Genomic DNA, 15,001 nt, shown 5'->3' with positions numbered 1-15,001 from the left:
ACTGTATCACAATTCCAGTGGGTCAGAAGTTTATATACACTAAGTTGACTGTGCCTTTTAACAGCTTGGAAAATTTCAGAAAATGTCATTGCTTTAGAAGCTTCTGATAGGCTAATTGACATTATTTGAGTCAATTGGAGGTGTACCTGTGGATGTATTTCAAGGCCTACCTTCAAACTCAGTGCCTCTTTGCTTGACATCATGGGAAAATCTAAAGAAATCAGCCAAGACCTCAGGAAAAACATTGTAGACCTCCACAGGTCTGGTTCATCCTTGGGAGCAATATCCAAACACCTGAAGGTACCACGTTCATCTGTACAAACAATAGTAAGCAAGTATAAACACCATGGGACCACGCAGCCATCATACCGCTCAGGAAGGAGGCGCGTTCTGTCTCCTAGAGATGAACGTACTTTGGTGCAAAAAGTGCAAATCAATCCCAAGAACAACAGCAAAGGACCTTGTGAAGATGCTGGAGGAAACAGTTACAAAAGTATCTATATCCACAGTAAAACGAGTCCTCTATCGAAATAAGCTGAAAGGCCGCTCAGCAAGGAAGAAGCCACTGCTCCAAAACCGCCATAAAAAAAGCAGGCTACGGTTTGCAACTGCACATGAGCACAAAGATCGTACCAGGGACTGGTGCACTTCAAAAAACAGATGGCATTATGAGGAAGGAAAATTATGTGAATATATTGAAGCAACATCTCAAGACATCAGTCAGGAAGTTAAAGCTTGGTCGCAAATGGGTCTTCCAAATGGACAATGACCCCAAGCATCCAAAGTGGCAAAATGGCTTAAGGACAACAAAGTCAAAGTATTGGAGTGGCCATCACAAAGCCCTGACCTCAATCCTATAGAACATTTGTGGGCAGAAATGAAAAAGTGTGTGCGAGCAAGGAGGCCTACACCAGCTCTATTTTTTTTTACACCTTTATTTAACTAGGCAAGTCAGTTAAGAACAATTCTTATTTTCAATTACGGAGGAATGGAGGAGGAATGGGCCAGGAGGAATGTCAGGTGGAATAGGCCAAAATTCACCCAACTTATTGTGGGAAGCTTGTGGAAGGCTACCCAAAATGTTTGACCCAAGTTAAACAATTTATAGGCAATGCTACCAAATACTAATTGAGTGTGTGTAAACTTCTGAACCACTGGGAATGCGATGAAAGAAATAAAAGCTGAAATAAATCACTCTCCTATTATTCTGACATTTCACATTCTTAAAATAAATTGGTGATCCGAACTGACCTAAGACAGGGAATTTTTACTAGGATTAAATGTCAGGAATTGTGAAAAACTGAGTTTAAATGTATTTGGCTAAGGTGTATGTAAACTTTCGACTTCAACTGTAGGTGGACCTGTTTCTTTGTTAACCGCTCAACACAGAATAGCCAGTCCATTGGAAATCTTTTGGGGTAAATATTAGAGGTCGACCGATTAATCGGAATGGCTGAGTAAGTTTTCAAAGTAATCAGCATTTTTGGACACCGATCATGGCCGATTACATTGCACTCCACGAGGGGACTGCGTGGCAGGCTGACCACCTGTTATGCGAGTGCAGCAAGGAGCCAAGGTAAGGCGCAAGCTAGCATTAAACTTATCTAATAAAAAACAATCAATCTTAACATAATCACTAGTTAACTACACATGGTTGATGATATTACTAGTTTATCTAGCTTGTCCTGCGTTGCATATAATCGATGCGGTGCCTGCTAATTTATCATTGAATCACAGCCTACTTCACCAAATGGGTGATTTAACAAGCACATTTGCAAAAAAGCACTTTCGTTGCACCAATGTGCACCTAACCATAAACATCAATGCCTTTCTTAAAATCAATACACAAATATATATTTTTAAACCTGCATATTTAGTTAATATTGCCTGCTAACATGAATTTCTTTTAACTAGGGAAATTGTGTTACTTCTCTTGAGTTCTGTGCAAGCAGAGTAAGGGTATATGCAGCAGTTTGGGCCGCCTGGCTTGTTGCGAACTGTGTGAAGTCCATTTCTTCCTAACAAAGACCGTAATTAATTTGCCCGAATTGTACATAATTATGACATAACATTGATAGTTGTGCAATGTAACAGCAATATTTAGACTTAGGGATGCCACCCGTTAGATAAAATACGGAACGGTTCCGTATTTCACTGAAAGAATAAACGTTTTGTTTTCGAAGTTATAGTTTCCGGATTTGACCATATTAATGACCTAAGGCTCGTATTTCTGTGTGTTATTATGTTATAATTAAGCCTATGATTTGATAAAGGAGTCTGACTGAGCAGTGGTAGGCATCAGCAGGCTCGTAAGCATTCATTCAAACAGCACTTTACTGCATTTGCCAGCAGCTCTTCGCAATGCTTCAAGCATTGCGCTGTTTATGACTTCAATCCTATTAACTCCCGAGATTAGGCTGGCAATACTAAAGTACCTATTAGAACATCGAATAGTCTAAGGTATATGAAATACAAATGGTATAGAGAGAAATAGTCCTATAATAACTACAACCTAAAACTTCTTACCTGGGAATATTGAAGACTCATGTTAAAAGGAACCACCAGCTTTCATTTGTTCTCATGTTCTGAGCAAGGAACTTAAACGTTAGCTTTCTTACGTGGCAGATATTGCACTTTTATTTTCTTCTAACACTTTGTTTTTGCATTATTTAAACCAAATTGAACACGTTTCATTATTTATTTGAAACTAAATTGATTTTATTGATGTATTAAAGTAAGTTAAAATAAGTGTTCATTCAGTATTGTTGTAATTGTCATTATTACAAATATATGTTATTTTTTCTTTAAAGCCTCTTTTCTTCTGAAAGAGGCTAAAAAAAAAGTCATAAGGTCTCTTTACACCCGTCTAAATTATGGATTTATTGTGATGGTGTAGGCTATATTAAATTGATTTATTAGACTTTCAAAATATAGATGTTCCAAAGGTTCGAATCAGTGGCTTGTACGCTATGCTTGGAAGCCAGGAGATGCTAAATGTGTTTGTTAATGAATGGTCAATTACAGTGAAACCAGCAGTTATTTGCATGAAAATCACCAGCTGACAAAATGTAATTACTGCCACAGCCCTATCAGCAACTCAGGAGTAAATGTTAATTGGCATTTCATAGCCGAGCATTCAGAGGTCAAAACAGCAGGTGCGGTAGAGAGCGAGCGAGAGTCAAAACAGCAGGCCTGGGATAACACATGGGGATCGTGTGTTGATATCCCTAATATTCAATTAATATAAATGTGTATTTTGTTCAGATTTAAGTTGATTAAAATACACAAAAACTACAGCTATGCATATTGTGCATCTAGCCATGGTGCCTTTACCAAGATTAGAAACCTCTGTACTCTCTCCAAGACATTTGGAGTAGACAGGTAGTCACTGATGCAGAGAGGAATAAGATCAGGATTGAGTGATATCAGGGATAGAAGACCTACAAGTGATGGATTCAAATGCTATCAAATGAGGGACAAGATGACTATTGGGCGACTACTCAAGCACTTTTGGGTGGGGGCATTGCCACATTGTTGTCTTTCATTCATCCAGGTGATGAATTTTTTGGTCCACCTGTACCTTTTTAATACACAGTAGAGAGGGAGATTTTAAACTGTCTTCAGATAAGCTTTAGGAAGACAAGTTGAACTAATTAATAAGAATAGCCAATGTTAATCAGCTTTCAGATAATTCATTGAAAGTTGTGTGTGTTATGGTCTTTGTGCATGGCGTCAAATCCACAGAGGGCCAGTGTGGGTGCAGGGTTGTGTTCTAAACAAGCAATAACACCTGATTCAACTGATCAGGTCTTGACTGAAGTCTGATTAATTGAATCAGGTGTGTACTGGATGGCATGAACAAAAGCCTAAGTCCACATTGATCTCTGTGGACACTCCCCTGTTATAAGTGATACTTTCATGGTTAACAGCAATGATCAGTTTATTTTAACTTTAGATGAGATTAATGTAAATCTAATTTTACAAAAGAATGTCAGTTTGTAAGTTTTGAACATTTGGAAATTAAAATTGATTATTTAAGAGGTGAGTTTATTTGGAACACCCATGGGCTTAAAGGCTACACCCAGTACCCATTCAGCCCAGTCCAGACTTTTTACATTTTTTGTCAAATATTTGTCTTATTAACGTGTAAGTCAAAACTTTGAGATTAATCTGTCATTTTATATTCACTTTTTCTAGGGCAGTATATGTTAGAAATGTCTAAATTTCGATTTTGATGGGATAAATGTTTACACTTACCCTAATTTGTTTGTTCGACATGGTGGGATTTTTATTTGTCTGTAAAATGTAATATGCAAGAAATGGCAGTGGAAACACCTATGTGCAAATATTGATATAAAAACCATCATATCGAAGAAAACTTGGAGTCACACGATTATATGGTGTGTGCTACTCCCACTATGACTCAGGAAACCATGCAGTTTATAAGTCTACAGATTATATAAATTATGAACTTCACAGGATGGCGAAAGTGCACATGATCTTAACACTCCTTTCCAATAAATATCGATGGTCTGATTTGGGTGACATGATGATCAATGCTTGACTGCCGTTTGACAAATACAAATATTCTCGTTTATCCAATAATCTCATGTAGACCAGCCCACCCGCACAGTATTTGTGAGCTGTTGGCTAGTGTATATGCCAAGACCAGAGCGCGCATATTTGCTATTCAACCCAACAGTTTGTGACAAAACTAACGGCAGAGTTAAAAATGCGAAGGAAACAGTGAACTTTAGATTTTTATTCGGTACATGAAAACTCGAGGTTGACCGATTATGATTTTTCAAAATGATACCAATACTGATTATTGGAGGACCAAAAAAAGCCGATCCCGATTAATCGGCCGATTTTTTACATTTATTTGTAATAATGACAATTACAACAATACTGAATGAACACATATTTTAACTTAATATAATACATCAATAAAATCAATTTAGACTCAAATAAATAATGAAACGTTCAATTTGGTTTAAATAATGCAAAAACAAAGTGTTGGAGAAGAAAGTAAAAGTGCAATATGTGCCATGTAAAAAAGCTAACATTTAAGTTTCTTGCTCAGAACATGAGAACATATGAAAGCTGGTGGTTCCTTTTAACATGAGTCTTCAATATTCCCAGGTAAGAAGTTTTAGGTTGTAGTTATTATAGGACTATTTCTCTCTATACGATTTGTATTTCATATACCTTTGACTATTGGATGTTCTTATAGGCACTTTAGTATTGCCAGTGTAACAGTATAGCTTCCGTCCCTCTCCTCGCTCCTACCTGGGCTCGAATCAGGAGCACATCGACAACAGCCATCCTCGAAGCAGCGTTACCCATGCAGAGCAAGGGGAACAACTACTCCAAGTCTCAGAGCGAGTGACGTTTGAAACGTTATTAGCGCGCACCCCGCTAACTAGCTAGCCATATCACATCGGTTACACCAGCCTAATCTCGGGAGTTGATAGGCTTGAAGTCATAAACAGCGCAATGCTTGAAGCATTGCGAAGAGCTGCTGGCAAACGCACGAAAGTGCTGTTGAATGAATGCTTACGAGCCTGCTGGTGCCTACCATCGCTCAGTCAGAGTGCTCTATCATCAAATCATAGACTTAATTATAACATAACACACAGAAATACGAGCCTTTGGTCAAGGAACTTAAACGTTAGCTTTCTTACATGGCACATATTGCACTTTTACTTTCTTCTCCAACACTTTGTTTTTGCATGATTTAAACCAAATTGAACATGTTTCATTATTTATTTGAAGCTAAATTGATTTTATTGATGTATTATATTAAGTTAAAATAAGTGTTCATTCAGTATTGTTATAATTGTCATTATTACAAATAAATAAATAAAAATCAGCCGATTAATCGGTAGCGGCTTTTCTCGGCCCTCCAATAATCGGTATCGGCGTTGAAAAATCATAATCGGTCGACCTCTAGTATCCAGAGTATTTTCTAATGTCATTATACAAATGCGGTGAAAAGTATAGTAAATGTAAAATGCACAAAATCAACAGTATTGTTTGGATTCAGTCTCGTGTCAGGCGAATTGTGTACACACTCACCTTTGGTCTAATAATTTATTCATCTCCAAACTGTTCCCTTTCAGTTGCTACCATTTTTATGCATATGCTTTCATATTTCTTCTGTAAAACTAGAGCCCTACCGATGGGTTTGTCAGATTACGTTCCCCCCCAAAAAACAACGATATAGCTGCCAATATACTGTTTTAGTCAGGAAAGACTTTTCCACACTGAATTCTCAAATTGCCATCCAAAATAGCAATTGTCCAATAAACTATGCTTAAAATGTTGATTTCATACATTGTGACAACACGAGAATGTCAACAAGCATTCAGATAAGCATGAGATTCCCTTCCACCCCCACACCCCATTTACTGAATACCGGGTGGAATTGTCAGCCAATACCAACATAGCGGTAAAAAGCCCATATCAGTTGATACGGGTTTTCAATCAGCTGGGCTCTAAGAAACATTACATTTAAAACCTATGCATATAGGCCAATTCCCAAAAGTGTAGAGGGTTAATGGAACGCTGTGAAGCCAATAATTATTTTATTTTTTTAATCACTTGTCAAGTTGTTGCAGTGATACTCTTAATTCCCCCAGTTTGGTTACTTCTACAGAAACCAAGACATTAAATAGATATGACGCATTCACCATCAGGTTACGTCATCTTGAAATATCAAGTCTTCAATAGTCTACTAGAAAGAAAAGTACATTTTTTGGGACCCTCTATACATGGTGACAGGATGAAGATGCACATACCCCGAATTAGTCTGGGATGCAATCTGACCACGGGTTGTTAAAATGGCTTTAAGAAAATGTTCCCGTTTCACGGAGATCTCATTCACGGTAAACGTTGCCTGAATCGGAAATTGCCTTCAGAAGCTGCGTTGTCGACAACTGAATCCAGACCCGTTTAATAATCGTTGCTTCCCCAGTTCTATGCTGAGACGAAAGGTCAGACCTAAGCCAATGTTTCAGTCCATCTAGCCCAGTGGTTTTCAAACCTCTCCTTGGAAACCACCAGCCGTTCCATGTATTTGAACTATTTCAGAGCTAGCACACTGTATTCAACTAATTACGAAGCCCTATATTAGTCCATCAGGTGAGCTAGTTAAAGGCTACAGCAACATTTTGAAACGTCTGGGTGTCCCCCAGGAGAGGTTTGAAAACCACTGATCAAGCCAATAAACACCCACTGTCAAGGAAATGCACATTTTGGTATGTTACCATCAGGCCCTGTGGGGTTCCCAGGCCTAATTCTGCCACAGACTCAGCCAACATCTTCATACCTTTCTTACAAAAGGAACATCACCATGTTTACCTGCAACATACCTTTAAAGATTAACCATGAGCATCCCAGTTGAACTATTTAGCTCCAGGACAGGGTAATAGGAACCTCCAAACCAATTCCAGTTTAATAATTAAAAAAATAAAACTGCTGCTCTGGCTCAAACAGAGAATACATTTCAACTTGAAAAGCAAGAAAGTACATACAATCAATCTGGTTGGAATAAATTTATTTGATCGGTCTGTAAACAAGGTGATAAATCAATTTATGGCATTTATTGGTTTATGCATATGAAATCCAATGTGTTAGAGACTATCCCAGGTGTAAGAAAGGTGTAGGGGGAAGAAATTAACAAAAATCAGCAAATAAGATTTTAATTAGTACACATGCCACAAGGCCTGAACATTGGAGCAGATGCTAAAACACCCCTAAAAGTGCCAATGAAATTACCCCTTACTGGGCAGCAGTTAAAATCCATCACACAATAGCAACAGATCTCTACATTATGGCACAGGATACCCATGTTTTGTATTTTAAGTTTCCACAAGAGAACCAAGTGTTCTTATTCCAACTATCCCATCTCCCATTAAATTGAGTGTCATTTCTACTGTAAGTTATTTTCAATTGGAGATTACATTAAGTACCGAGCCTGAACACAGTTTGATACCACATCTTAGTTGATGACTAGAGAACAAGGCAATTTATACCACAGTTGTTTCTTCACACAGCATGGGTTTTTAAATGCAGTAATTCATTTCTTAAAAAAAAAAAAAAAAAAAAAAAAAAGGTTGACAAATGAGGAAACAGATTTCCTCCAATAACTCTCCCCCCTCCCCCGCAGCTTTATCTGGTGTCATGTGATAGTGTGGTTTTATGTTAGTGTTGTTTTGCCTTCAGCAGAAAGATGAGGCTAGCAGTCATCCTTCACAATGATTTAGCTAGAGCAACTGTATAAATACCCAAGCTGCAACAAAAGTTGGTCCTATGAAAAATTCAAACTGGACACACTCCAGATCGTTATGCTGGGATATCTACTGTCCAAAATGGCAGCCTTAAAAAAAATAAAAAAATATTACAGGAGCTGGCAAACAATATTTTAAGTGCCTGAGCCATTGCAACGATGGAATGTCCATGGGGTTCATGTAGTCAGAAAGGTCATGAAGAGGGCGTGGGAGGAGATTCTACCTGCATCAATGCTGTTTTGCCATTTGATTCAATCAATACCAAAAATGGATTGGGCCCCCCCCCCACTTAAAAACCCATCTGGGAAAGGGGGCTACGGAGGACTTTAAGGTGTAGTGGTTGGAGGAATATGCCTCCTGAGTACTGATGGAGTGTCACCTACTATGAACAAACAGGATGGGAAAGAGGGAGGGAGGGGGAACAGACATTTGGCAGGAGTTACAGGGCACGCGGGGCAGACGGAACAGTATTTCAGTAGGCTCAAAGATATGCATGCAGTTTCCCCTCCCAGACATGCTCCAGAAAAGGAAGACAATATGAGCTTGATTACTGCTCAAGTGCTCCAAAGGCATCGGCTGCTCAAGGGTCTGAACTACCGGGCACCATCATATGAAATCTGTTTAATTTAGGTTTCCTTCACTTTAGGGTTTTCACTGAGCATTGGCTAGAATGGTACAGGTCTTTATAAGTACAGATTTGTCACAATGTCCTGTTAACAACATGCTCATCTTTAACTATGGTGCAACAGTAGTGCTAGAATGGGATAGAGTACACAGTGTGAATGCATAAAGATGACTGGAAAAGGACAAGAGAAAAGGGGATAAATAAAAAAGGGAGCAAAAAATGGGAGGGGGCAGAGGAGAGAAAAAAATAAGCAACTACCAACTAGAACTGGAAGTACTGTGAAACGCAAGAGGGTGGTAAGGGTGAGCTGCTAGGAGGCTGGGCAGAGGCTGCTTTAGTATCCAGACTTCCTCAGGTAGTCAGCCATTGTATACGCTTTCTTGTTGAGCTGCCCTCCATGGACACCTTCCTTTCCCATGACTAAAACCAATGCTGGAGTACACAAGAAAAAAAAAAGAACAGAAATGAACAGACATGGTGGTGGGGGGATAAGAAACCACTTTTCCCCGCTAAAGGTGGGGCTACATTGTTGACTGCAGGGTCTTAAACATGTGGCCCTGCACTGCCAATAACGCTGCCAGGACTCATTTTAAATAGGACTGCTTGAAAGGAAAATATTAACAGCAATCTCTTTGCTTTAACATTTTTATTTTGTGTTTTTTCTTTACTTCTCTCCTCTCCTCTTCCTCAACTACTACACTTGGGCTATGTCAAGACAAAACTAGAACCCTGAATCCCTTAAGTATTTTGCCATTGAGTATGCCTTCTTATTCAATCCGCCTCCATGGACCCCTTCTTTGCCCAATACAAGAACCAAGACTGAAAGAAAAGAGAGAAGGGAAATTGAGAAAATGTGAAGTTAGATAATTTAATATTAAAGAAATTGTCAAATAGAAACAAGGTGGTGGACAGGGCTGGTTAGTATGAAGGAAGACATAGGAAGCTCACCAGAGGCCCCGTCCATGGCCAATATGCAAGCATTCATTTTCTTATTATGGCTGCTGCCCTTGGACTGGAAGAAAACATGCAAAGCTCTCACTAAAATTATGCAATAGTGCTGCCCATTCAAGCCCATTAGCCTACAGTATAATGAAACACATCTAGCCTACTCTTCTGAACTTAGGAATGTCTGAATCATCCGCTTATGTTAACAAAGTCCATAAATGGCTTTTTTACCCAGTCAGAAGCTGTGACAATAACAGCACAAATTGCTCCATTCTAAACTGGTGTAAAGGGTGGCAATGACAAGTAAATCAGAAACAAAACACTGGCCTAAGACTACCCTTTACTTTGTCCACTACTTAGCTATGAGTCTACATGGCATGCCAGCAGCAGGGAGGAATAGGAAAGTGAATGCTTCTACTCACTACCACCAACACTAATGCAGTACACATGCAGTCAGCATGCTTGTAGTACCTCTCCTCAATACATATGAACAGCAGCAAAATCCTTGAGTGCCACTACCAGAGCAGAAATGCCTAAATTGACAGGGACTAGGGTTAACATGTGATGGGAATAACCTGAACTTGACACTTAAGCGTTGATGTGAGGGGAAAAGGGCATCAATTACAGAGGGATAGGGAATACGCATGCAATTCAAGGTTGATTCGATCAGGAAGAAGACCAGAAGGATAAACTCAGAAAAGGTTGCCCAGCTTGCCCTGTGACAGAAACATACACAGATGGGAGGTTGTGTATTGCAAGTAGGAGTGTCATGGACTTAAAGCTGCTAGGGACATAGGAGAATAGGGACCATAAAGGCAAAATGAACATTGGCACAACTCACAGGCATCTTGTTTTTCGAATGGCAGGGCATCTCCCCTTCAATTCAGTGGCCCATCAAGACTTGTGACTCATTTGACCAGCTAGCAGTTGATCAAATATTGTCCCTGAATCCAATCTGATGCAAAACTAACCTATTCTTTAAAACAAATGGTATTTGATTGGCTTCCTTAATCTGAAAAATACTTGAAATTAAATTTAAGTCCATTATACTGCATGAACCCCTTTTCCCATACATAATAGCTCTGTGCTTAAAAGGGAAATTCCACTCAAACCATATTTTGGTACATTTCATTAGTCCACTGTTTGGGATGTCAGCAATCAAGTTTAAGCTACAGAACTTTCAAAATCCATAAAGCGTCATTACGCATTTTCAAAGTTCTACATCTTACACTTGATTGCTGATATTCAAAACATCCAGGAGCGTATGAACAGTGGACTAATGAAACAAATACGAAAAGGCGTTTGAGTGTAATTTTCCTTAAAATAACAACTACATCAACATATGAATTAGATTACAAGTAAAGTTTCCAATTGTATAATATCCCTTCCTACTATTTTAAAGCCCATCTAGGTCCTGATGCTACAATTTTGTGTAAGCTAAAGCATGATTGTGCAATGCATTTGTTGATTTAATGTGACAGACTTAATTGCATCTGTACCTTAAATACATTTTATATATTGAGGAGGTGAATACCAGTATATTGTACATGCACAGCAAACTTTAATTACAACCAAACTAAACCTATGCACTACATACAGCCTTAAAATGAAATGGGACAGGCATTACCTTTGCCGGCTTTGCCTATGGAAACGTTGTATGTGGGCTCTCCTCCTTGACTCTTTGTCCTGATGTCCATTGTCCAGTCCCCATCGGCGTGGAGGCTGTCTCTGATGACAGAGAACTTCTTTTGGCCTAGGGTCAGCCCACCGCAGAAGAAAGCTTCTCGGTCCTTTCCTACTATGACGTCGATTTCGTCAACCTACGGATGAGCATTGGACAAATGTCAAGCATATAAAGTTAGAAAGTCATATGGATAAAAACATTTGTCATTACACAACAATAAGATAAGAGCATGTGTGACAACTTGTTTATTCTCTCCAATACCTAAAACAGAAAGAATCAAAGTTGGGTGAAAATTAGCAAAGCTTCAGAGGGAGCATTATTTGGTTAAATTAAAACATTTCAACAAAAAGGCAGTCAAAAGCAGTCAGACTTCTGAAATAAATGGGACATTTTTTGGAATCACAGTTGGAGAACTTGGCAATTTGAGAAGTATTGCAGTTCACATTTGTCCTACCAGGCAGAAAGGAACACATGCTGAAAAATAGTTTAGGGTACTATGTGATAGAGATTGATAGTGTAACCATCTCAGCTCTCATAGGCCAGTGTCCATATTTGACTCAAGACCATTGAATTTAACCTTTAAATCATGTATTCAGTTTACAAATTAAACAATCCAGTTTTATTTCTTTGCAATACATATCAGGCATTGCTTGGCTGTCATGGTCAGCAACTGATGCCTAGCTAGTCAGATTTTGTATAGTTTGCCCATACAATTACTCAATGAAAACAGACTCATAAAATTGCACAATTATACAACAGACCCTTCCAGAAAAAAATGAAGGGAATTCAGCGTATTTAATGTGGCCATCTAGCAAGCAAAGTAGCTAGCCAGCTATGCCATAACGCCTTGGCAAAGCTAGAAGCTGGCCTCCTCGTGGAAGTCTCTAGAACACTAACGTTACAGGCTAGCAGAAGCCAGAGTAATTCACCAAGGCAACACAGCAGGACAACTGATTTGACAGCTTGCCTACAACCTGTAACATTTGAACATAAACTTAACAGAGTAACTGCCAACTTGTTCATGTCACAGCCTGGGTACCAAACAGCTAATGGTTAGATGTTTAACCATAGCTTAGATGTTTAGATGTTTAACCAAAACCAAAATAATCATCTGACTGAAAAATAACCTCCAATATCCGCACGGCAATCTATGATACAGGAATCGCAATTTCATTAGATTATGGGTAATATCCTGTCGCAGATCCACACTAGAAAGATAGCTAGTTAAAACGTGCATGTTTATTAACCCGCTAACATGTAGCAAACTATCGAATAATTGTTCTGCACGCGCGTGAATTTACATATTAAACTGTTTTTGACAACTCAAGCAACTCGAAATAGTTGATTTACATGCATGCTTGCTAGCTAACAAAATGGAGGGCCAACGAATGACCGGACTGATGCAATATGTAAAATAAACCTGCAGGCCAATTGGATGGTATACTATTGTACAACCAATTTGCCTCGAGCTGGTGCATCCAATTTAGGTTGCAATCCGATCAAATTGCGTAGACAGGAGGGAAAATATTATAAATGCAGAGTGGAGGCGCCATCTTGGGAAATCAAAAGGGGCGAGAGCGAGGGCCTGATTCACAAATGCATCTGTGAATACCGCTGAGTGTACAAAGCAAATTGTACATGTAACATATGCATGCAGCGTAATGAGCAAACAATTTTGCTTAATAACTTTCGAATCTGGGTGACAGGCCTGATTTGTGCCATTTTTCGCTCCCGACATTCCTCCTCCCAAAGCCCGCATTGCTGGCTAGACATAACAGTAAACGCTGCAAGACGGGACACCGGTCTCCATTTAACTTTCCCATATCCCATATGGGGTATCAAATTGCTGAAAGCACCGTTGTGTTTCATTTCCAAGTTCTAGATCAGATAGTTAAACACAGTCAGGCTAACTAAACATGTTAGCCAGCGGATTACCTCCTACAGTTTCATGTTGAATAGTCAATGTTTTACTCAAAAGGAAAGCTTTAGACCTTAGCTATATTGATAACACCATGACATTCTGAATGTAGTTGTGGTTCTGAGCCTATGCACTTACACTTCAGATAAGTGCAAAAGTCTATATCTGTACAAGAAAACACCGGATACCATGTGTGCTAGCTTAGCCAACATTCAATGCCTGGCTCGAGCCTAACATTACCTTATCATTCCATCTAGGGCTTCCCCATTAGGCAAGGCCTTATTCCCATATTAAATGAACTAACAGCCTAAAATGGCGGCATTTCCCTTTGTTTGTAGATAAGTCTGTCATTATTTGATTATGTCCTTACCGTTATGTTAACAAATGTACCACCGGGAAACGATGCCCAGACATATTTAGCGTCCGTGTACCCAACAATGGCGGAGTCCTGGCAGCTGCCATCGGCCATCAGGTTTTCCACGTAGCCTTGCCAGGACATACTTGCGTATTAGTTCAAATATGGAAAAATCTTAAAAATATATATTTAACGGGTACTCTCGCACAACACTGCGGTTTCTGTAAACTATATTTTCGGTGATTCTGGGACCTCCGACAATTCCCCAGTTCCGTCACGACCCCGCTTTCTTCTGGGTTTGGGCAGAGAAGAGGACCCACTGCATTCGGGCAGTGCCTGGGTGTAGTCCTTAAATAAATCACTCCGCGCAGTCGTTGTTAGGTTGAACTTCATAGCAAGTCGTAGGTTGTCGCGGATGAATAAAATGGGTGTTACAGATCCAAAGAATGATTTGGACCGTGTCTATCTTACTAACTTGTCAATATGCCGCTAACTACTATCGTTTGCTATCTTGTGTGATATTTTGCCCAAGCAGTATGTTTCCGAATCGGTTAATGGTAGACTTAATTGGTCATATGACGTGAGCATACGTAGTCCTTATTTTCCCGCCACGATGCCCTTTTACCGGTATGAATCAAAGTTACAATGTATCAGTCATCGGAAATTGTTGATATCATCATCGCTCATCATCAGAAGATTCTAGTGCGATAATTTGTTAGAACTCTATGTATTGAAAGCATGCAAGAGTTACATTTTATTTTTTGTGTTAGATTATGTTCCTTCAGTTTAGAATGTTACTTATTTTACAACAAACAAGTCTGAGATCTTAATGACAGTTAAGAGAAACAAAACTAGCCCATTTAGCACAATTTTGATTTTAAATGGTCAGTTTAGGGTTAATTGGTTCTTCAAATAAGCCTCCCCCTCTAACCCGCACATTATTAGAAAATAGAGGTTGCCATATTAGCTGACGTTTAATGCATGTGATTGAACTAGCCAGTTCTTGTGGCAGTCCAGGCCAGTGTGAGACATATCACAAGAAACTTAGTATACAGAATAAATACACATATTGGTTACTTATTAACTCACTCAGGGTGTAACAGGAGTAGATATCTATTTATTTTGTTTATCGCCATATGCGTGGAACAGCATGATACTTTTCATTGTCTGCCTAGTTCTCTGA

At 39.2% G+C, this 15,001-nt stretch overlaps 1 protein-coding gene across 2 annotated transcripts; it reads right to left on the bottom strand.

Annotated features, from left to right (window-relative positions):
- Positions 1–7,541: 7,541 nt before the first annotated feature.
- Positions 7,542–14,158, bottom strand: LOC115157955 (profilin-2). Of its 2 annotated transcripts, none has more exons than XM_029706325.1 (3): positions 13,834–14,158; positions 11,489–11,681; positions 7,542–9,348 (listed from the first exon to the last, which is right to left on the bottom strand). In XM_029706325.1, the coding sequence occupies exons 1-3, from the start codon at positions 13,960–13,962 to the stop codon at positions 9,251–9,253; spliced, it is 420 nt and encodes a 139-aa protein (XP_029562185.1). In that variant the 5' UTR covers positions 13,963–14,158; the 3' UTR covers positions 7,542–9,250. The 2 variants fall into 2 exon arrangements, with proteins under 2 accessions (XP_029562185.1, XP_029562186.1); XM_029706326.1 differs by lacking the exon at positions 7,542–9,348 and adding an exon at positions 9,560–9,735.
- Positions 14,159–15,001: the final 843 nt, after the last annotated feature.

Source organism: Salmo trutta, chromosome 22, assembly GCF_901001165.1.
Source record: "Salmo trutta chromosome 22, fSalTru1.1, whole genome shotgun sequence".
NCBI classification, from domain to species: domain Eukaryota; kingdom Metazoa; phylum Chordata; class Actinopteri; order Salmoniformes; family Salmonidae; genus Salmo; species Salmo trutta.
This window is presented reverse-complemented; position numbering and strand designations above follow the sequence as displayed.

Bases quoted from the DNA above. Each gene is read 5' to 3' on its own strand.
- LOC115157955 (XM_029706325.1), bottom strand. From the start codon at position 13,962: ATGTCCTGGCAAGGCTACGTGGAAAACCTGATGGCCGATGGCAGCTGC. The intron at 11,682-13,833 runs GTAAGGACATAA...GCTCATCCGTAG, and splicing joins GTACATTTGTTAACATAACG to GTTGACGAAATCGACGTCAT. The intron at 9,349-11,488 runs GTAATGCCTGTC...TGTGTACTCCAG, and splicing joins CATAGGCAAAGCCGGCAAAG to CATTGGTTTTAGTCATGGGA.